We start from the raw sequence: 22,233 nt of genomic DNA, 5'->3' as shown, positions 1-22,233 counted from the left end.
TTTCAGCTGACACTGTGGTGAAATCTGAACAGACAACAGCAGAAACTGGCAATTGCAAATCAACAGCTTTGCCCTACTTGCCTATGTAACACTTCTTATAATATACATGAAGAATTACCCACCAGGCTTAGAGCAAGATTATTAGCAGCTGTCTGAGAACCTGAGTCATCTGAACTAAAACTGATCAACTATAAATAACCCTGATTACCTGCTCAGAATAGGTAACATCTTCACAAATAGCCTTCCTGAGCCAAAGAAGGAATCTAATTCAATCTAAATAGCCTTCTGTCCCGCACAATGCAACAGCTGGTTTTAGACTAGACAGTCTAAATATGTCTTAGTGTCCAGTAAGCTAATTGGTATCATGGCAGGGAGTCTGTAGGTCAGGGAAAAGTTATATAAAGGGGGCGCTGAAAGAGGCGATGTAAGAGACGTTTCAGTTGTCCTCCGGGAGCAGAAACACAAAATGAAGGTCAGAGGAAGCTGGTCTTCTTTAATTAAAAATCATAGGTTTGTTTCTCACTGAATGTGATGGGAATTAATTAAAAACACATCTATCGGTAAATTTGTTGAATCCATTCACACTTTTGCTTCCTGTTTTGATCCATAATTTGATCTCTTTTCAATATTTGATTTGTATCAATCGACCCCATGGCACTGAAAATTAGCTGACCAGACTGTCCATGCTTATCAGAGTAAATCATCTTTCTAATGTAATGAGATGAAAACCTTACAGACTAACAGAGTTATTAGTCAAACTAATACACCTGAACAATGTGGAAAATGTTTTAAGCTGCAATCTACAGTCATTTTTTTTCTGCCTACATTCAGAAAACCAGCAGGATCTGTGGCACAGAGGAGCTCACTCAGTAAAACATTAAGCAGAAGTTATTGCAGTGATGTAATTCTAGATGTGTGTAGCCATCCATTTGGCTTCTGGGAAATAAAACAATGCAGCCATAAAAATGCATCACTTATCAGTGATCTCTGAATAAACTCCAGAAAGCCCTTGCCACTCGCACGCAAGCTCACCAATAAATGGGACAAAGGAGATGTTTGGACTTTGGCACGAGCACGTGATATTCACCTGATGAATTGGCATATTAATATTAGTAGTAGGAGACATGCTAGAACAATTGGTCATTTTAAGCAACAAATTCATTTTCTTTATTGAAACAGGCACAGGATTATTGGTTTTAAAACAGTGTCAGTAGGATATAATAAATAAATTGATCACTGATATTAGTAGGTAGAAAATGTTTAATGGAACCTCCTTGGAAATGTACCCCACACACACCAGGAAGTGGGCTGGTGTCCTGCATGTTTTAGATGAACAAGCCAAGCGGGTTCCTGATGAACTTAGTAACAGAGGAAATGAGTCAACAATTTGAGTCAGGTGTGGTAGATGGTTTAGATTAGAATGAGTTCATCTAACGTCTGCAGGACTTGGGTGTCAGATTTAACCGCTTTCAATCTACAGGCTTTTTGGGACAACAAAACTAAGAAAAGAGGCTTTGAATACCTTTGTAGTTTTTTCACAACTGCAGACCATTTTTTCTTGCCATTAGTTTGACATTGCAGCAAGATGAGAAGAATCGATAACATTAACTGAGTTTAAAATGTGATAAACTGGCTGTTTAAACCACAGGTTTGGCTAATTTTGCATAGACAAACTAAAGTCAGAATTTAAGGTAACAATACGGTCAATATGGGCCCGTTGTCAGTCTTTTGAAATAATGCCATGGGTAACACTTATTCTTCTTGTCCTGAGAAGCACGTAGCTGAAAGTGTAATGGGAAAGATCTTCTGCAGCAGGATGTGGCTTTTATCTACTGACTATCAAAGGACGCTTGAGAGAATTGTGAAACCATATAAAAAACAAATAGAGCCAAAGCAGAGCAACATGACAGGGACACAAAACATGCAAGTTACATCAAGAACTGACCAATTACTAAGAAACGAAAGATCCTGGGTCTCATCAAAGGCCAGAACTTAATCCCACTGAGACACTAAAGCATGCAGTACATGCAAAAGCCAAAGGGCGTCTGATAACCTTTTAGGGATAGGGTGTCCTAACTTTTAGAAAATGCAATGTTGTCGACATGTTTAGTTTAATAGGTTAATATTTGGTTGCGATTAAATCACTTGCTTTTCCAGAAATTAGTTTATACATACAGATCTATATCAAGAGAGTGGACAAGTACAAAAACATTCTGAGGTGTACCTCCTAAAACTGGAGAACAAAAAATGTAGAAAGTAAACTGAGCTGACTCAGAGTTGGCAGACAGTGGTGCTATGTAGCAACACAAAACCAGAAAGAGTTATGTGGGTTTAAAATACGTCAGTCTGTCGGCAGACAGAGCGTTAGATGCCAGAAGGGAAATAGACCATGGTGGAAAAGGAGCGGTTTAAAAAGAAAAAAAAAAGGCTTGGATCTCAAGCAGCAAGGGCAGGTCAAAGTAAGGCAAAGCCTAGCGTGAGTAAAGACGTCAGAGCTTGAGACCGGGTTGCTCCACCCAGAGATAAACACACACAAACAGTGCATTGTCATGGCAACAAGGAGTAGGAAAGCGTGACATGGCCCATCTGGCATTGAAGAAAAGCCAGCTTCCAGCCTTCAAGATGACATCAATTTGCTTTTCCTGCTGGTTGATACAGTCATGTATTTGTTCCTCTGCTCTGTATGTTTCCAGGACAAGCTGTATAGTGTCTGGGTCTATTTCTGGTCATGATGAAGACAGGAAAATATTCTGCAAGTTTTAAAGCTGTCTTTTTTTTTTTTTTTTTAGTTTTAAACTAATTCTTATGTCTCAGACAAAAAGGTTTGATGTCACAGAAACTCATGAAATTAAAGGTGCTATCCAAGATTTATTTCAAAAGTTGAGACTTATGAATAAAAAAACCTTAAGTGTGTATCACTTAAGGTTCAGAAAAATACTTTGCTCTTGCTTAAGCATTTGCAACAGAGGAGAAAAAACAGATGAGCTTATCTGTTTTCACAAACCTTGAATGTTGATTCTGGCCTGTTGCCACATACTCGCACGAAAGGTTTTACGGATTACCACCTTTGAATCTATGGCTTAAATTCAAAGGTCATTCTATCTATTATTCACTAATTCTGGATGAAATATGCAAGATATAATGTGCTGCATGAATGCTCCTTTATGTGTCAAAACTGTAAAGTTAAGGCAGAAAAACATTAAAAATATTCCATCCATTCACTGAATGGAGTGCCCAATTTACAAGGCACCACTTAAAAATTTTGTTTCTGAAGGGCCGTTCATGGAGAGAAAATGTTCACTAATACAAATTTTTAAGGTTAAACGCTTAGCGAGCTTTGACTCACTCTACTTCTGACATTAGTTATGCATTCAGTTCTCACACCTCCAATCATTGTGAGCCATTAAAAGCATGGCAGCACAGACTGTCTCATTTTTAAATGAAACGCCCTTGAAATGCCATCGGTAATCATGATGACAAGTGCCTGAGAACATAAATGTATTTAGCATAAATTCCCCTATTAGAAATCAGCAGAGTACAATTAAGTAGTAGAATATTCAATTTAAGTGGTAAAAGACTCCTGGAGTGTTAATTATAAGCAATGGCTGTTATCTGACATCAACAGGTGGGTCTCAGTGACTCTTAATACTATTTTTACCTTTTTGTTGATCTACTGGCTAAAGTCTCATTTCAAAAACTGAACTGTTTTTGGCACTGCATCACAATCAATGATCAGCCTACGTTAGGGGTGAATGACTGCGAGGCTAAATCCCTAAACCTAATTTCACGTTCAATTTTATGACAAAGATAAGGTGCATACTGCTGCTTGTAAACTTCTTTTTATGTTTGATAAGTAAACTATCCCAGCCGTTTCTGCTGAGGTCCTGCTGCACAGTAAAGTTTTAAAATTTGATTTAGGAGAGTGAAGTTTCAGTGTAAGTCTCTTTGTGTTGAATAGAAAGTGATGACTACGTACAATTTTTTTAGCTTTAATCAGGAATGGTAATTAGCCAGTTGATATATCCACACTGCTGTAGACAGAGGAACTGAGTCTGAATATTGCCTTACTTTCTTGACAAAAAACACCAAACTTTCACTGACAATGGCGATTTATTTTTCTCGTTTCTGGTGAGAGTAACCAGACAAGGTTTTTTGTCTTCTGTTTTGCCAAAGGGATCTGGTGATTTTGCCCTTTTTTGCCATTCAGAGTGAACATTTAGAAGAGAGGGACAAATGGACCTACTGACATGGAGCCATATTAGCAGGAAAAGCAGTTTATTAGTTGTTCTGCGCTCTAAGAAGCACTTACGGTGCTGACTTACAGTTCTGTTATCGAGTAGTATTGTTCACATTTACTTCATTTCAGGTCATTCCTATTAAACTTGCAGTCGTAATTGACAGAGTTGAGTGTTGCTTGTAAAGGCCCCTGTAGCGATAGCTCTTCCAGGAGACCCCATGCTGTTCATTTACATAAGCTTCGGTTGGTAAATCTACAAGCCTGCAAGTGATTAATTAAAATTATAATGAAGTCCAAAAACATCCCATCACTATAGAAAACTAATTTCTCTGATGAACACCTTAAAAAAAACACACCTTATACCTTCTTACTGTGGTGCAAGAGGAAGTTGTTGCAAATTGGTACAGATTGGAAAACTAAGTGGCATGTCTTTCTTTTAAAATTTGTAATAAGAAACTACAGTAAAGGAGAGAAAGTTCTGCCATCTCTTACCTTTTATTGCTGCTTGAAGATTCGAGCAATGCCGAGTCTTTACTGCGGCTGTTGGAGCTGCCCATTGACTCGTGGCCGTTGCTGTCATTCCCATGACTCTCGTTGCCATGACTCTCGTTGCCATGCGATTCTGTCCCGCTGCCGCTGGACCCACTGCTCTTCATCTCCACGTCCTCCTCGGGGGACAACCGAGAACGCGTTGTCTTGCGCACGTTGTGAGGAGAGAGGGCGGGGTCCTGACCACTGCTGTCGCTGCCCTCGGAGGGCAGTCCAAGGTCAGGTCTGCCCTGGGCGTAGCTGCCCACCCACCGCATCTGTGCCATGGGCCTGCACCCCGAGGCTCCGCTTGAGACGGAACTGCTTGAAGCCGAGGCTCCATCCCGATCTGCCGGAACCGGCAAGGGGTAGGGCTTGGAGTCTGAATCGTCCGACATCAGGAGGAGGTATTTGCTGGGGTTGTTTCAGGTTAGGTAGAACGCAGTCATCCCATTGTCTGAAGGATGACAGCTGAGTGGATGTCAAGTAAACGAACTGATCTGTGGAAAGAGACCACATGTGATAGACATGAATGACCCTGTGTCTAATCACAGTTTTAAATATTTGCAAAATACATGACTTAACATCCAGTGAAGGAAAAAAATGATGTTTAAAATTTTATGAAAGTTGCAAAGTTCTTTGACATGAGCTCCAGACAGTAATGATTTTTCTCTGCATTTGTAGCCAGTGGTGCCAAACAGTCAATGCTATGATGATTTTTCAACATGAGATTGTGTCTGCCTGTTCATTTGAACAACTACATAAATATAAGAGGAATAATGCTTGCACAAAGTTAAAAACAGAAATAAAAAACATGTCACCAATCGTACTTCAAAAGGCTTCTTTCTTCTGCCTTTGGTCTAGTGTCATATTTGAAACATTGTGTGGTTTGACCCTGGACCCCTGAAAACCCTGCTGGACGCCTCTGATGTTCTATGAAAGCCTCTGGTTCAGACAATTTGGCCTTTAAGAACAGCAGGTCTGTCCAATCTAAACCCTTCAACTCTTTTAAAAGGATTTTCCAACTTGGACCCTAGATAACGCCTGACAAGATTGATCTGATTGCCAACGCACATCACCAAGCAACACTAAAAAGTAGATCCTCTTTCTAACTCTAAATAACAAAACTGATCTGGTCAAGCCTTTAAAATGAACCCACACTTTCACCATTCATCCCCAGGTTAACACAGAGGAATGCTTGAGACTTTCTTTTTTTTTTTTTTTTTTTGTTATATAAATATAAAAAGTTTATTTAAAGCTTTTGACAGCAGACTAAGCAACAGTGAAGAGGAGGATTGAATATTTGAAGCTTTCCAAACTTTCCACAAACACCATGTTGGTAACTGAAAATCCCTGTGGTAGAACAAATGACAGTAGCATAGATATCAATAATTAACACTTCTATAGATCTTATCAGATGACTGTGCACAGTGTGACACGACGTTGACCTGTTGCATAGTTGGCTCATGTCCTGCATCTGAGCTGCCAAGTGAAACAGGTCAGTAAATGATCAATCAGAAGGTGATAAGTCTTGCAAAGTGTGAAAAGAAGTGGCTGAACTTGAGCAAAAAGTTCACCAACGCTTGTCAGAATGGAGCAAGTCAAAACTGAACGCAGGCGGCAGGCGTGGGGAGAGGGGTGAGAAGAAGCAGCAGCAGATCTTTAAAGGATTAAAAGTGCAGCAGACCAGAGAATAAGAAAGAAAAACAAATCTTTAATGACGTCTTTGGCTAAAACCAGATTGGGCATGCAGAGGCAAAGCGCAGGGATCCAGACACAATAGGAGAGATTAAAGCAATGTGCAAAAGTTTTAAACCACTCCTAACTCTGTATGCTTTCCTTCCAAGGAGTCAGATTTTCTTGCAAATGCTTACAGTGGTCAATATCAATAGTTATTGGGTCTTTGCGAAGGTCAGTGCTATTCTTTGGGATGTGGCTGGGTTTTGGCATTTTGACCTATTTTCTGTCCGGTACTTGTACGTGACCCTGCCAGGGCAGTTTGCAGTGTTTGCTTAAAAAATAGGAAAGTGGACAAGTGAAGGACGGAGGAGGAATTATGAGGCCAGAGAATATCTAAATACTAACACAATAAAAATGACCTAAAAATCCTGAGAGACCTGACAAAGGACCAAGGAAATGCATCCTCCTCTGTACGCCAGGATTTAAGCGTCAATAGTGAATTTGTTAATGCTAAAATCCAATTATACTATTCAAACTCTGCTACATTGTAAAAAAAAAAAAAAAAAAAAAAAAAAGAATGTCTAATTTTTGTAGAAAAACTGTAAAAACAGCTGCCGGTATTTTACCGTAAATTAGAGACGCTTTTCTTTTTGTTTTATTTTTTTACAGTGTATCTCTCGATATTTACAGTTTCCAGCCAAACAAATCTGAACATTTTGCCTTTGTTAAATGCTGACTGTAATTAAGTGTCTAAATACTCAGTGTAAAATGAGCACCTTAGTAAACTGTCTGTAATCTGGAGACACCACACTCATGGCTCATTCCTTGAGTTCAGCTGCTGTTTTATGCCTGAGTGATTCATAGATCCCAGCTGAGTGGTTACAAATACCTAACAGAAAATATGTTAAAAAGCAGCCAATGTATGACGTCATATATCTGAAAATCATTTCAAAAGGCAAAGTCTGGCTTCTTTGACACCAATTACAGAGAAATATAGGATCCTAACATTTGGCCAGAATGTAAGCTAATTTTTCTATGCTTTTTGGGGGGCTGAACAAGAAAAGATGTTTGATGACTTCCAGTGTTTGGTGAGATGATGCTCAAAACCATAAACCAAACGATCTAAACAACAGTGTGGAACAGACATTAACCATCAGGAGAGAAAGAAAAAAAAAATGTACAAAAGAAAGAGATCCGACAACATAAAACAGGGGGTAATGTTAAATGAGAATCAAAAATCTGAAAGAGGAAACTATAATTATCTGAACATGGGACTGGAGAACAAAACAACAACAACATTCAGGCCCAGATGAAGTTAATTAAACTACATGATATAAACAAAATGTGCAGTCAGGATAAAGAAAGTACATCTGCAAAGAAAAAGGAAATCTGTGATGCAGCACTTGAGCTCACTGTAGTTAGGATCATAAAAAAATCCCCTTCACAAAATGCAGTGACTTGGACCCATTCCCCCATGTAACTTAGAGACATTACTCACAGAATGTTTCTGCCCAGAGTGAATAGGCTGCTCTGAACTTCTCAAAGCACTTACTGAGCTGTTTTTTCCCTGTCAGAAAGTGCAACTGAGGCAGGAGATGTAATTGAAAGTCTACAGTCCAAAGATGAAAGAGCAATCTGACAACCCGACAAACCACAAAGTCCAAAAGATTGTACTAGTTACCAATGTGGGAGATTCTTTATTTATTAGCTTAGGATCAATCCAAGGCAGGTGATTGTGCAACAGCAGACGCTACAAACATGTTTCAACTTTTAGAAATTGCATTAAAATATTTCCTTTGGGCATTTCTGTGTAAGGAGAGACTGCTAACAAGATCCCTACAGATCAACTATGTTATTTTTTTATTTTTTTTTGTAAAGGTGGCTATTTGTGTCCAATGCACTAAAGCAAATTCAACATATCTTTCTTTGTCTCTGCCAATAAATAAATTCCAGCTGAGCAGCTGCAGAGAAAGGAGCAGAGGACAAAAAAATCTGGCTTTCCTTCGTCTCCGTCAGGAATCCACTGATCATTTTAAAAACCAATCACAGTGAACTTTGCTTCCCAAACCACTTTTTCACGTTTTTTTTTTTTTACGCAGTCATCAGACTCTTCCTCATAATGTAATCAGCACATGGACTGACTCGATTAAATGATGCTTCTCCGGTCAAAGAGCGCACCGTCTGGCTGGCGCTCTATAAAAGCTATGACGCACATCCGACATTAAGGTACGGTCAATAAGGCGCAGGTGTCTAAAGCCGCAAGATGAGAAAGATAACACAATTAAGAGGCATATATATACAGGTGCTGGTCATAAAATTAGAATATTGTGATAAAGTTCATTATTTTCCATAATGTCATGATAAAAATTAAATTGTCATATATTTTAGATTCATTGCACACCAACTGAAATATTTCAGGTCTTTTATTGTTTTAATTTTGATGATTTTGGCAAACAGCTCATGAAAACCCAAAATCCCTGTCTCAAAAAATTAGAATATTATGAAAAGGTTCTCTGAACGAGCAATAAAAATAATCATCTGAATCAACAAAGTAACTCTAAACACCTGAAAAAGATTCCTGAGGCCTTTAAAAACTCCCAGCCTGGTTCATTACTCAAAACCGCAATCATGGGTCAGATTGCTGACCTGACTGCTGTCCAGAAGGCCATCACTGACATCCTCAAGCAAGAGGGTGAGAAACGGAAAGAAATTTCTGAACGAATCGGCTGTTTGCAGAGTGTTATATCAAGGCACCTCAGTGGGAAGTCAGTAGGAAGGAAAAAGTGTGGCAGAAAACGCTACACAACGAGAAGAGGTGACCGGACCCTGAGGAAGATTGTGGAGAAGGGCCGATTCCAGACCAAATTAAATTTTCATCTCCATAAAACTTTTCAGCAGATGGAAGCATGAAGTGCTCCAAAATCTTCTGATAGCTGCTGCATTGATCCTGCCCTTGATAAAACCCAGTGGACCAACACCAGCAGCTGACATGGCACCCAGACCATCACTGACTGTGGGTACTTGACACTGGACTTCTGGCATTTTGGCATTTCCTTCTCCCCAGTCTTCCTCCAGAGTCTGGCACTTTGATTTCCGAATAACATGCAAAGTTTGCTTTCATCCGAAAAAAGTACTTTGGACCACTGAACAACAGTGGTCCAAAGTGCTGCTTCTCTGTAGCCAGGTCAGGCGCTTCTGCCGCTGTTTCTGGTTCAAAAGTGGCTTGACCTTTGACCTGGGGAATGCGGCACCTGTAGCCCATTTCCTGCACACGCCTGTGCACAGTGGCTCTGGATGTTTCTACTCCAGACTCAGTCCACTGCTTCCCCCAAGGTCTGGAATTGGCCCTTCTCCACAATCTTCCTCAGGGTCCGGTCACCTCTTCTCATTGTGTAGCGTTTTCTGCCACACTTTTTCCTTCCTACTGACTTCCCACTGAGGTGCCTTGATATAACACTCTGCAAACAGCCGATTCGTTCAGAAATTTCTTTCTGTTTCTCACCCTCTTGCTTGAGGATGTCAGTGATGGCCTTCTGGACAGCAGTCAGGTCAGCAGTCTGACCCATGATTGCGGTTTTGAGTAATGAACCAGGCTGGGAGTTTTTAAAGGCCTCAGGAATCTTTTTCAGGTGTTTAGAGTTACTTTGTTGATTCAGATGATTATTTTTATTGCTCGTTCAGAGAACCTTTTCATAATATTCTAATTTTTTGAGACAGGGATTTTGGGTTTTCAAGAGCTGTTTGCCAAAATCATCAAAATTAAAACAATAAAAGACCTGAAATATTTCAGTTGGTGTGCAATGAATCTAAAATATATGACAATTTAATTTTTATCATGACATTATGGAAAATAATGAACTTTATCACAATATTCTAATTTTATGACCAGCACCTGTATCTCTAATTGTCAAGTAGTGTCGCAAAATTTGTAATGGTAGCATTACAACTATTACGTATTCACCCCCTGGGATGTTTTACACTTTTTATTGCTTTTGCAAAAGAATTTTGATCAACCAAATTTGGCTTTTTTTTTTTTTTTTAAGAAAAAGAAACAGAAAACCCTTGAACGACAAAGTAAAATCAGCTAAAGCTGAATTTTAATCAATTTCTTTGCGTCTCTTTTCCTTCTGTAGGGAAGCACGGTGCTGGGATCGCCCTTCCTGAAGGGCTTTTTGGCCGGCTATGTGGTGGCCAAGCTGCGCTCCTCGGCCTTCCTGGGATTGCTGCTGGGAACTGCCACCGGCATTTACGCAGCCCAGAGCTATCAGGTGCCTAACATTGAAAGGACCGTTAAAGATTACATGAGCACAATGAAAAAGGGACCAAAGTGAATTGGGCTGACGCTCACTAAACGAAGAAGTGCTCTTGGAGGTACTGGTCCACGGCAGACTGGAGTTGAACTTTTCTGAGTAAGGAGGATTTATGGATGCATTCTTTTGACTGGAATTCCACTGGGGACCTAAAGAGAGAAACTTTATTCGCTTTTGCTGTTGCTTTGGAATCAGTTCGATCCTGCTTTAATTTCTACTTTTATCTGTCCACTGTTGACACGTCGCACCTGCAGGACGTTGTGCCTACGAGGCTTAGGGCTTAACTAAAGCAGCTATATTTATATTAAGGCCTTTGGATTTTAATATGGAAAACGGGCAGAAACTTTACCCACCTCATGTAACCTCACAACTTTACTGTTCAAAAAATAATCACAATTTAATCTTAGAATGTGTTGGAAATAATAGTTAAAGAAAACCGATTGAATTTTTTTGTTTGTTTTTTTGCACTGAAGTTATCCTTTGTACTTGTCGGAGCTGGTGTTTGTTTTGCGTCATTTAGAATGATTGTAATCGAGAACGTGGGGCCTCAAACCCCGGCCGGGACTGAGAGACGGTGGGCGAACCGGATCAAGTGGGGCTTCCTGTTGGGCCTGATGGTGCTCATCTATGGCTCTCATGCGCCGCTTATCACTCTCACCAAGGTAGACGGTCAAGTCCCATTCAACGCCTCCTCCTGCGTCCTCATGATCGAGCTGGCCAAGCTGCTCGCCTCCCTGCTCAGCCTGGTTTTCACAGGCGCCACGTCAATACCGCGGTCTCCTCCGCGTCTCGTCGCCCCTTACGCGATCCCCGCCGTGCTGTACACCTTAAACAACAACCTGGTTGTCGTCATGCAGGCCTACATGGACCCAAGCTCATTTCAAATACTCTCCAATCTGAAAATAGCTTCGACCGCCCTGCTGTACTCCGCCTGCCTGGGGAAGAGGCTGCGGTCTGAGCAGTGGTTCGCCCTGGGGCTCCTCATGGCTGCGGGGGGCTTCCACAGCTACAGCAGCCTGGATCTACAAGGCCCTGAGAGGATCGACGTCGATGAGGGTCCCAGGCTTCACATCACTGCTTGGGGGCTTTTCCTCGTGCTGGTTTACGCCAGTGTGTCGGGGCTGGCAGCAGTGTACACAGAGAGGGTGCTGAAGAGCCAAAGGTTGCCCCTCAGCGTACAGAACCTCTACCTCTATATGTTTGGAGTGGCAATCAACGGGCTGTCCTCTCTCTCCTCCTTAGGAAGCGACCAAGGGTTTCTGGAAGGCTACTCGGGGGTGGTGTGGGGCATCATCGCAGGACAGGCAGCCAATGGACTTCTGATGTCTGTGGTGCTCAAACACGGTAGCGGCATCACCAGACTCTTTGTCATTTCCTGCTCCATGCTGGTTAATGCGCTGCTGTCCTGGGCCATCTTAGGATTACAGCTCACTCCTTTGTTTCCTCTGCCTTGTGCACTGATTGGATTGGCAGCTTACCTTTATTACAGATAGCAGAGGGTTCGTTAGAGACCTGCCCGTTTGGGTCCAGAGGAGCTTCAAACAAAAGCTGCCAGTTGTGGTCCTTAACATTTGAGATTATATTACTGGTACTGTGCAATGGAAAAGTATCCATTTCTCTCAAACACATTTCGATGTAATGTTGTTATACACGTAAAATCTGAAAGGTAGGACTTTTGTTTGAAACGTGATTCAATAAATGAATCACGTTTTGGGGCTTCAGATCTTTTGGGGTTATCAAGCAGTGCTACATCTAGAAACACTTTTACTCTTCTCTAGTTGAAACTCGCTCAGATCAGAAGCAGAGCTTGACACAAATCAGGTCTGGACTTTGACTGGACCGTTGTACACATTTGTAGGACAGTGTTATGCGTAGGTTTGAGGTTACAGTCCAGCTGGGAACCTCCTCTTCAGTTTCAGGTATTGTAAAGCCTGTGACAGGCCTGGTCGTCATCTAGTGCCATTTAATTTTCACATAAACTCTAACCAGCATCCCTGCTCCTACTAAAGCATCACCATCATTGTGGGTTACCATGGGGATCTTGTTTTGAAGCTGATGTGCAATCATGGTGTTTGTCAAATAATTTAATTTAACCAATTTAATTAAATTGGTCAAACTTCCAATTTAATTAAATTGAGTAAACACCTTAAACATGTTTGCTGTCTCTCCCAAGTGGCTTATGTTAAACTTCTTATAACTTTATTTCAACAATGACTGTCTTTCTGATTTGTGGCCTAATTTGTGAAGTGCATGGCAAATCCTTTTAATAGGTTGTTGCATCTGAGCTATGGATCCCTGCAGCTCCTCCAGAGTTACAATGGGATTCTTGACTGCTTTTCTGATCAAAGTTCTGCCTCATCAAACTTCCAAAACTTTAATCTCCACACTGAGGTTGGTCCATTGCTTAAACTACAGACATTGAAGCTGAAGTGTGACAAAATGTGGAGAATCTTAAGGGATATTCGCACTTTTGCAGGACGTTGTCTGGTTTGTGTTTTTTGCCTTTGTGTTATCTGCCTTCTAAAACTGAACTCCTTTAGTCCTTTACTTTATTTACTTCAGATGCAGAAGTGTTAACAGTGTGTCAAAGAACGAGCTGACAAAATTAATCAAATGTTGATTTTTTGTTTTTGTTTTGCTACACAGTTACATTGTTGCAGAGACATCCTGCAAGGATCCATAATCATACACCAAATCCTCTTTAAAGCACATCAGGGATAAAATGTTACATGTTGCGTTTATGACCAATAAAGTTTCTGAGCCGTTTACCAACACGCGTTTTCTTGATTTAAGCAAAGTATGAGACTCATTGATGCTGGTTTATCAGGTCAGTCACAGGATCTCCTCGCACAACAAGAGCGTCTTTAATCTCCCCCAGTGCTGCAGAGTTAGAGAAACATGAGAACATTGTGAAGGGTCTTTCCAGTTATGTGACCAGCTTGCTGGTTAAACGCTGACCTTTTCGAAGTTCCTTGTTTTCTGCTTGCAGCTGCTGGTTCTGAGCCGACAGGTAGATGGCATCCTGCACAGCTTCCAGCAACACGCTCCTGTATCTTCCCTCCGAGATCTTCCTCTGCTCCTCGCTAACTTGACGAAACGCCCTGAACACCTGCAGAGAAGGAATACTGATAACAAGCATGTTTGGGTGATGCAGTTAGATGTGGGTTGGGTCAATTGGATTCTTGACTGTAAAATTATTCCGTTACTAGGCCCTTCACAAGCCTACAAACAATAACATTGGGGTTGGCCTATGCTTGTTTATTTTTTTAGATTTTAATACAAGTAATCTACTCAGCTATGACAGTAATAAACTCTATTCACAATAAGGAGAAATGACAACCAGGCACGCTTTGGTCGGCTCATATTGGGGCCTTCAACTGAATAAATACAGTATAGTAAGGGCAAAATTGCAAGAGTTGGAGCCTGTTATGGACAATAATGGCTAAGATTAGGTTTAGTAACATGCACCCAAGATTGTTTCCCTTCTCTAAGACAATGAGGAGACTGGTAGTAGTTTTAACCACAACATATTCACAATCAATTTATCTTGAAAGGCACGCCTTTGAACCTTTCTGAAAGTTCAAAGACGTGAACTTTCTTAAAGAAAAGCCTTAAGAAAATAATTTAAAGGTAGAGTTTACAACATTCTAACTAAGGCCTCTTTTTGATTCTTAGGTTCAATTTCATGCACATCCTGAGGAAAAAAAGAGTTCAATGTTACTCTGCATTGTAACAGCTCTGTGTTTTTTTTTTTGTTTTTCCTAAACTATGCAACTAGCTTCTCTCTCAGCCTAAGATGTTTTTTGTGCTCTCTCTTTTTTTTAATGCAAATCTTTTTCCAAACCAAGAAGCTATATTTTGTGTGGATTTAAAGCCAATTAATTCCCACCTGTAGGCTCTCTTCCCTCAAACAATGCAGCTCCGTTTGGTGTCTGTGATGCTGATCCTGAAGGTCGCTTTCTGCCTGCTGGGCCTCAGCACGAAGCGCCTCCATTTGCATCACCAGGACCTGCCTCTCTCTGCTCAGCACCAGCAGCTCCCTCTGAGGGCTTTCTGTCTGACGGAGCAATGAATAAAAACAAGAGGTTAAAATGGGAAAAAAAAAGTTCAAGGAAATCCCGGTGTTAATATGGAAGTGCAGGCCATTTCTGCCCACCATAAATTCAGCCTTGCACTTAGCCAAACTGACTCAGCACTCTCGGCTGAGATGGATCACAAACAGAATGTTAAACAACAGGGTATCTCATTATCTCACCGGCGGCTGCTCCTGCGCCAAGTCTCTCTCCATCTTCTCCACCTCCTCCTGAATTAATCTTGTGTGATCCTCCTTAAGTTGCCTCCTCCGCTCCTGCGCTTCATTGTATTCCAACTGAGACTAATCATTAAAATGGCAAAATTAACGTCTTAGTGCGTGTTGCCCACTAATCCAAGCATAAATCTTGTTTAGATGTTGAAAAGACTGGACTAAGCTTTGTAAATGTGTTGTCAAACCAGCGGTCGCGTACGCAAAGCTTTCTGCAAAGAGTTACCCTAGGAGGCAATAATTGCAGCACTTTCTAAAAGATTTCTCAGTGGATTTCTAACAAGATCCTGCTGAAGGAGGGTTTTCACAAAGCTTTCAGGAGGGGTATTACTTACAGAAGTGGCGAGGATGACATTTGGGAGGCTTAGGAGTTTCTCAAGTGGAGAAAATAGTGTTGGAAAGGAAATGAGCAAATGAAACAATGAAGATTTGCTCAGGGTTAATATTTGAAGTTGAGCTCAGAGGGATTTTTCTCCCATCTCTCCCTTAATGCTCTTATCGAAGAATTAAGCTGTGTATGGGGGAAAATATTAACTCAAATGTGAAAGTTTGGGGCATTAAGAACTATTTTCAGGAGAGACCCCAGCCCCCGTAAGAAAATAAAATTTCCCCAATCAGCTTAGCTAACGGTAAGGCGCAGACACTCCAGGTAAAAGAAGAAAATAAGTAATCAATAAGACAACTACAACGTTATCTAAGCCGTCACAGTGAAACAGTGTTGAGCAATGATCACTGTAGGCGTCTTAAAACCAGACTAAACGATTTATGAGTCGGCCTTACCTTTTTGAGTAAGACCCAAAAAGGATCCCTTCCTCTAAAATTAGACTATGTGACAAAGTGGCCATATGGAAGGTATTCTTAACCTGTCTGTCACTAGAGGACCCAAATTTGGGTCCTCTCGTGACAGGGGTGTCAAACTCCAGTCCTCAAGGGCCTCTGTCCTGCAACTTTTAGATGTGCCTCTGCTGCACCACACCTGAAAAGAATAATTAGGTCATTAGCAAGGCTCAGGAGAACCGATCTACACAGGGAGGAGGTAATTAAGCCATTTCATTCCACTGTTTTTTACCTGTGGCACATCTAAACACTGCAGGACAGCGGCCCTTGAGGACTGGAGTTTGACACCCCTGTCATTGTGAATGACAACCTGAGACCAACAGGTTAATGATGCACCAGGTAAAAAGTTTGTCAGACCATACTGAAAGAACCCTTACACCAGAAAAAGATTATTTTGTCAGAACCATAGTGGTACTCCATTATGGTAGAGCTGGTGATGTCATGCTGTGAGGTAGCCTGCTCACAAGGACATCTGCTTTACTAAGACTCCAGGAAAATGTGTCGCCATTTTATGCTTCTTAATGTTAGAAATGTCCTGTAATATGTAGGTTTTTAGTTTTTAAAGCTTGATGCTATAAAGACCAGGCATAAAAGTCAGACAGAAAAGTTAGTGAGGTTGTAAATTGTTGTTATTGTGGCAAAAGTACATACATGTTCTCAGCAGAAACCTTTGACTAACAACAGCGAAAATGTGTTATATTTTTCCTGAAAGAAATCAAGAATAGATCAAAAATAGTCACTGAAAATGGCAAATTTCTGGTTTTCCGTTCATGTTTCTAGCTTTAAGATAAATGGCACAATCCGTCTAAACTGGAAATAGAAATTGAGCATCTCAGCTTGATCAGTGGACAACATAAAGCAATATTTGAGGCAATGTTCATTACTTGTTGACAGAATTGGGACTTTGCTGAAACATTCCCATTCTTCAGTGTCTCTTCTCTCAGAGCTTCCTTCAGCTGTTGGATTCTGGTTACCCGCTCCTGGACCTTTTCCGCGCTGCCTTTACCTTCTGGAAACACCAGAGACACACCGAATACTCAATCAGGAATAGCTTTATCGACTGCACTGTGAAATTTATCCTGTTACCTCTGATGTGTTCCTCCATTTCTTGTCTCAACTTTTCCTGCAGATATTTAGCTGTCTCTGTACTTGCTTTCTCTTTGATGAGGCAATCTACAGAAAGCTGGTGGCTGCTGGTTGATGATTTCTGTTACGTTAGAAAGCAAATATTAAACTCGATGATTTAGCTACATTATATTTTGGTGGAAAACCACCAGACCTTAATTTTGGTTTTTATTCTCTCTGACTCCTCTCTCCTCTTCTCCCACGACTGACGTTTCACTATCTGTTTTAGAGATGGCAGAATACATTTTTATTGCACTCTCATGCTGCTGTATCGAACGCTGTAGCTTTGATTTTGTTTTATTTACCTTCAGATTCTGAGTCAGCTGAGCTAACTTGTAAATGCTCTGCACCTCGCTCTCCCCTAGCAGTACCACATTTTGTAGCTCCACGATCCTTTCACGAAGCTCTCTCTCAGTTGTCCTCGGATTCCAGCAAACAGAAGTGGGTTTAGTAACTAATCCTCTCACTTTCTGAGCCAAACGTAAAGCAGATTGAGTTTCATCATCAAGGAAACCTGAGAAGAAGTAATACCCAGAGTCAGATTTAATTCAACCACCTCCCGCTTATATGTTCCTCTCACTTACCTTGAGGGTTGATGCAGTAGATGAGAAATGTCCTGTTGCTTCCTGTAAGTGCATCTTTAAGTAGTTGGTGAAGGAGGCTGTCACTGACTACAGGAGGAGAGTTTAGTGTCTGGTCTACGACCTTCAACAGCGGGATGACTCTGGGAACAAAAAAAAATACTTATGTTGTGAAAATAAGGAACAGCATTATTTTTCAAATAACTTTGTATTTGGAGAAAATTACAATTGATCACCTAAAATAATAATAATAATAATAATAATAATAATAATAATAATAATAATAATAATAATAATAATTCTTCCTACCTTTTTTTATGCCTTAAGAAAATTAAAAAAAACATTGGAAAAAAATCCTGACACAAAGGATCATAATTCATGCATGAAAGGGTTAAATTCTGTATGTTCTGTTTTTCTACATAGAGACAATTTTCTTGTTCAGGAATTTTTCTCTTCTAGTCAAAGACCGACTCTGTCATTAACTCCCCGCCTCCTTCTTTACCTTCCCCATAAAAATACTCTTGTTCTCCCAAACCCCCCAACATGGCAGATGGCTGCTTCTTCTGAAGATTTTCATCCCTGTGCCGGTTGTTTTGAAAATGGATATAAGAATGAAGCTTAAAGAAGAGGTATGATTGTCAGAGACAATGACATATCTGGGAGTCGCTGCAGGAACATGACAGGCCTTATGGGAGAAACAAGCCAGGAGGGTTTTCTTACACGAAAGCTCACGCTGTTAACACATTGTCTTGATTTATGTCACTTACTTCGTTGTCATTTTATGTAAATACACACTCTGCTCTTGGACAGATGGCAATGAGCCACTGAATATATATAATAAAGCTAAGAAATCTCTGAGAAATTAATTCAGTAAGACTGAAAGCTGCAGTTTCAATCAAAAGGGTTATTAATTTTGGGGAGAACTCAAGCATAAAATTATGTACATGGTTTTCAGTGCACTGTCTTCTTAGTTTAGACTAAATGTTTATTATATCTCAGATTCAATTTACAATAGAAATTATACATTTTATAAGAGATGCAGTTTAGCTGCATAAATTGGATTGCAATGTGGAGATATTAAAGTACGAACTGAGGCAAACATTAATATGCCACATGCATTCTGGACAGGTTGTTGCAGTTCGGTGAGCATTGGTAGGTAAATATTTGATCAGCCACTCAGACTCGTGTAACTGATCTGTTCGGCTTGCATGTCACCGACCCTCTGAGGTCAGTCCTGCTGGCTCCTCCTGCGAGGCTGAACAGCTGCAGTTTGCTGCGGCAGACATCCGACTCCGCCTGCTCCGGATGGAGTTTCCACTCAGCTGTCACCGAGAACAGGGAGCTGCATCTGAGGAAAACACGTGACACGGACAACAAGCACGTTTATTTATTCAGATGTCTCGGAGAGAAAGAGAGTTCTCTCACTGAGATTGCAAGATGTTTGGTCCTGTCCTGTGTGTTTTAAGCCTTTTCGGAGCGCATTGATGAAACACGACCTACCGGCTGGAAATGCTTCCTCCGTTGGTTTTCATTGACTCCCTGCAGGCTTTAAAAACATCACAGGCTTCCTCCGCTGAACACACACACACCTCAGATAAACCTTCTACGACACTGAGAAACAAAACAGAGAGGTTTATGTGTCAGCCACATAGGCATTAGTTGTTTTTTTAAACTTGCATCTTTTTATATTCTTGGGCTTTATATATTTTGTAGATATGATTATTTAGGGAGCACTTTATTATTTCCTTGCCTCTATCTTGTTCAATAAATGGCGAAGGAATCTGTCACTTGTGCTTTTGTACATCTGATGTTAGATTTGAACCACTTTAAGATTTGGTAAAGAGCAGAACAAATACACTAAAGCCTCAGATAAAAGGATTTTTAAAATCATGGTTGTACCTCAGTATATAGCGAAAAAAATAGTGGTTGCTATATATAGCAACCGCTAATTTGATAAAGTTTTGCTTTCATCAGGCCAAAATTTCTTGCAATTTTTTAAAGTGGTGATGATCGATTTTTCACCACACTGTCTGAAGGTCTTTTTTTTTTTTTTTTTAGCTTTTTCATGTCCCTTGACCATGACGTGCAGTGGGTTCAAAAAGGTTTCCTTAATATAAAAAGATAAATCTGCCCGAGGCAGTGAGGAAGCATTCCGCGGTTTTAAGTCTGGGACAACAAACGCTCAAATTTCGCCTCAAGCTTTTGGAGCAGGTAAAATCATCTGGCATATTGACCTGAGACAAAGCAACATTACAAAAAGTCAGGCAGGTGAAATGCAGCGTAACTACTGAGAGAATGTAAAAGTGATTAAAACATTTTTTAAAAGCTATTTGTAAAAGGAATTCAAAATTGGAAAAAAAAAATGTGTTCTTGTTTGCTTGTACCTGTTGGAAGGTTAAATCATTCAAAGCGAAAGGCGATTAAAGCATGTCTTAGCTTCTCAAGGTTGCCTTTTGACGATATAATATAATCTGTTTAGACCGTGGGGGAAAAAATCTGATTTTTCTGTTTTTTGTTTTTACAAAACTATTACACATGTGAACAAAGTTGTTGGCAAACTTCTGTTAATTACCGAAAAGGCCACAGTGGTCAGTGACAGAACTTGAAACCGACAAAAAGAAATAATAAATAAAAATATAATACAATTTAACCAATGGAAATCAGACATTGATTTTGAAATGAGGGTTAACAGAACGTAAACAGGCCTGGACAAAAATGATGGTTTCTATAAGGTAAGGTAATTTTATTTATATAGCACATTTTCAGCAACAAGGCAATTCAAAGTGCTATAATATAAGATTTGAGTAAATCACTGCAATCAAGCGATTCTTTTGATTATCAAAGAATTATTACTCTGCTGCACCTGCCGCAGGTACTTTGGCTAACTCTTTGTGAACAAACTTCTCCACTTGTCTCAGGTTTGAAGGATGTCTCCAGACTGTCTGGAGAACGGCCTAGAAAGAGTAGAATTCATTAAATAAATCTTTTTTTATTAAAGAATTGTATCCTATGTTCAATATTAGATCAGGACTCATAGAGGGCCAGTTCAGAATAGTCCAATGTTTTGCTCTTAACCTTAATTGGGTGTATATCTTTAGGATGAGAGTCAATTTTCAAATGTAAGCACGATTTTCTCATGCGGAACAGAAAGTTGAGAGAGTAAAAAAAGTGATCTTGTTGGTGTCGTTGTGTCTACACAGCAAAACATTTTTTCTTATTCTCACTAGAATTTTGAACATTTTGTGCCATCTGTCTCCTGAAATCGACAAAAGGACTTCAGGACAGAACATTCTCCAGTGTGCTTCAGTGGGAAATAAAGATGACAACCTACTACATAAACAGTGCCCAAGAGGCATCAAGTACTATGACAAAAAAAGGTGTAAAACGAAACCCTGTGGGACTCCCCCCACGGGAAGTCAGCAGAAAAGGAGATAAAAAAAATCACTGATGGAAACACAAAACGTTCTTATCCCAGAGGCAAGATCTGTTGATCAAGGCAGCTTTAAATAATACCAAGAAGGTTTGACCAGTTGGAAACTAAATATTAGACTTTCTTTTCAAAATCTAAATTAACGCGGTACGTAAATACATAATATTAATATACCTTCCGAGTACAGGATGGGTTACGAGCTGTAAAGTTTCTTTATTGAGGCTGAGGAGATCCAACGCGCTCCCGTCTGGATAAAACTGTCAGAGAAACAATATTCCAAGTCATGTCACGTCGAAGCTGCTTTGGGGTTCTACCTTTCAACACAAGGACAGACCTGAAGAAATGATACAGAGGTGAAGGACTCTGCTTTTTCCTCTGATGTTGCGCAGCTAAACAGACTCGTCAGGACCTGAAACAAGGTCAGAGTCTCAGAATCCGGTCAAAGCAAGAACAGAACATCCTCTAATGCACAGAGTAAAATTGTTACTGTCCACCTGTCTGAGGATGCTTTTGTCCGTCACGGCTCCGACCATCTCCGTGGGAGTTCCACACATCAGCAGTGCTACGCTATAGCATTTTGATACGGCCTCGGTCAGAGGCCGCAGGAGCTCAGAGTGAAGACTCTGCATGTTTCGGTTCAGATTGTTAGTTTCTGAGATTTGCAATATTTAATAGCAAACAGAAAGTGCGTGAAAACGGAGTAGGAAGTGTTTTACCTCTACACAGTCGGCTGTTACAACCTGATCAAATGTGAAGGACTTTGGTTCCTAAAAAAACACGTCTGATATTTGTGGCACCTTCCAGAGAACATCTGAAATATCACGGTGCAGGAATAGGTTTACCTCATTCGTAGCAGATTTGTGGTTAATTTCACATCCTTCGACTGCTAAAGCGGCACAGCCTTTATGTTCTGTGTGTCCAAGAACATGTGAACTTTCTTCAACTCAGCACTCAAAACCAAATAAATTCACATATTCCAGTAGTTTACTTACCTGGGCTTGTCGTGAGTACAACTCCCACTCTCACCGTCTCTGCTCCCCCACACGTCTAACAGTGGATGGAGATGAGTAGCAATTCAACCAGCACAAGTCAATACAGTCTTTACTCATCTTAAACATCTCTATGCCTCTGGAGAAATTATACAATTTATTAAAGTAAGTACTGTATATACTTACAGGTGTGTTTATGATTGCTGTGGCCAT

The 22,233-nt window shown here is 40.4% G+C and overlaps 3 protein-coding genes and 1 pseudogene across 4 annotated transcripts in view; 2 read left to right on the top strand and 2 right to left on the bottom strand.

The window, feature by feature from the left end:
• The window catches only part of LOC106906541 (period circadian protein homolog 2-like), a 15,309-nt gene extending 7,447 nt beyond the window's left edge, over window positions 1-7,862 (bottom strand). Inside the window, exon 1 of the mRNA XM_088014396.1 lies at window positions 4,730-7,862. Coding sequence (XP_087870522.1) covers window positions 4,730-5,163 — 434 coding nt within the window. The 5' untranslated portion in view covers window positions 5,164-7,862. The remainder of the gene's footprint in view (window positions 1-4,729) is intronic.
• On the top strand, window positions 7,510-11,195 carry LOC148154891 (SLC35A4 upstream open reading frame protein pseudogene; annotated as a pseudogene).
• On the top strand, window positions 10,783-13,527 carry LOC148154890 (putative UDP-sugar transporter protein SLC35A4). Its single transcript, XM_088014399.1, has one exon. It carries the CDS (start codon window positions 11,277-11,279, stop codon window positions 12,246-12,248), a length of 972 nt encoding a protein of 323 aa, XP_087870525.1. The 5' UTR covers window positions 10,783-11,276; the 3' UTR covers window positions 12,249-13,527.
• LOC148154889 (uncharacterized) lies at window positions 13,365-22,233 on the bottom strand. Of its 2 annotated transcripts, none has more exons than XM_088014397.1 (18): window positions 22,207-22,233; window positions 22,024-22,078; window positions 21,874-21,941; window positions 21,748-21,798; window positions 21,526-21,654; window positions 21,366-21,440; window positions 21,206-21,288; window positions 19,102-19,212; window positions 18,821-18,949; window positions 17,605-17,744; window positions 17,326-17,534; window positions 17,175-17,240; window positions 16,982-17,102; window positions 16,780-16,904; window positions 15,011-15,130; window positions 14,645-14,812; window positions 13,714-13,864; window positions 13,365-13,635 (listed from the first exon to the last, which is right to left on the bottom strand). In XM_088014397.1, the coding sequence occupies exons 1-18, from the start codon at window positions 22,231-22,233 to the stop codon at window positions 13,562-13,564; spliced, it is 1,902 nt and encodes a 633-aa protein (XP_087870523.1). In that variant the 3' UTR covers window positions 13,365-13,561. The 2 variants fall into 2 exon arrangements, with proteins under 2 accessions (XP_087870523.1, XP_087870524.1); XM_088014398.1 differs by having other exon boundaries at window positions 15,011-15,124.

The sequence above is a fragment of the Poecilia mexicana genome, unplaced genomic scaffold, assembly GCF_051168715.1.
Source record: "Poecilia mexicana isolate PSO_F unplaced genomic scaffold, ASM5116871v1 scaffold_17, whole genome shotgun sequence".
In the NCBI taxonomy this organism is placed as follows: Eukaryota; Metazoa; Chordata; class Actinopteri; order Cyprinodontiformes; family Poeciliidae; genus Poecilia; species Poecilia mexicana.
Note: the sequence above shows the minus strand (reverse complement) of the source record. Positions and strands in the feature narration are given on the sequence as shown.

Coding starts and splice junctions, on each gene's coding strand:
- LOC148154890 (XM_088014399.1), top strand. CDS start 11,277: ATGATTGTAATCGAGAACGTGGGGCCTCAAACCCCGGCCGGGACTGAG.
- LOC148154889 (XM_088014397.1), bottom strand. CDS start 22,233: ATGGCCACAGCAATCATAAACACACCT. Junction 19,213..21,205: donor ACCCATCCTGTACTCGGAAG/GTATATTAATAT, acceptor TTTGTTTCTCAG/TGTCGTAGAAGGTTTATCTG. Junction 16,905..16,981: donor AATGGAGGAACACATCAGAG/GTAACAGGATAA, acceptor TGGTGTTTCCAG/AAGGTAAAGGCAGCGCGGAA.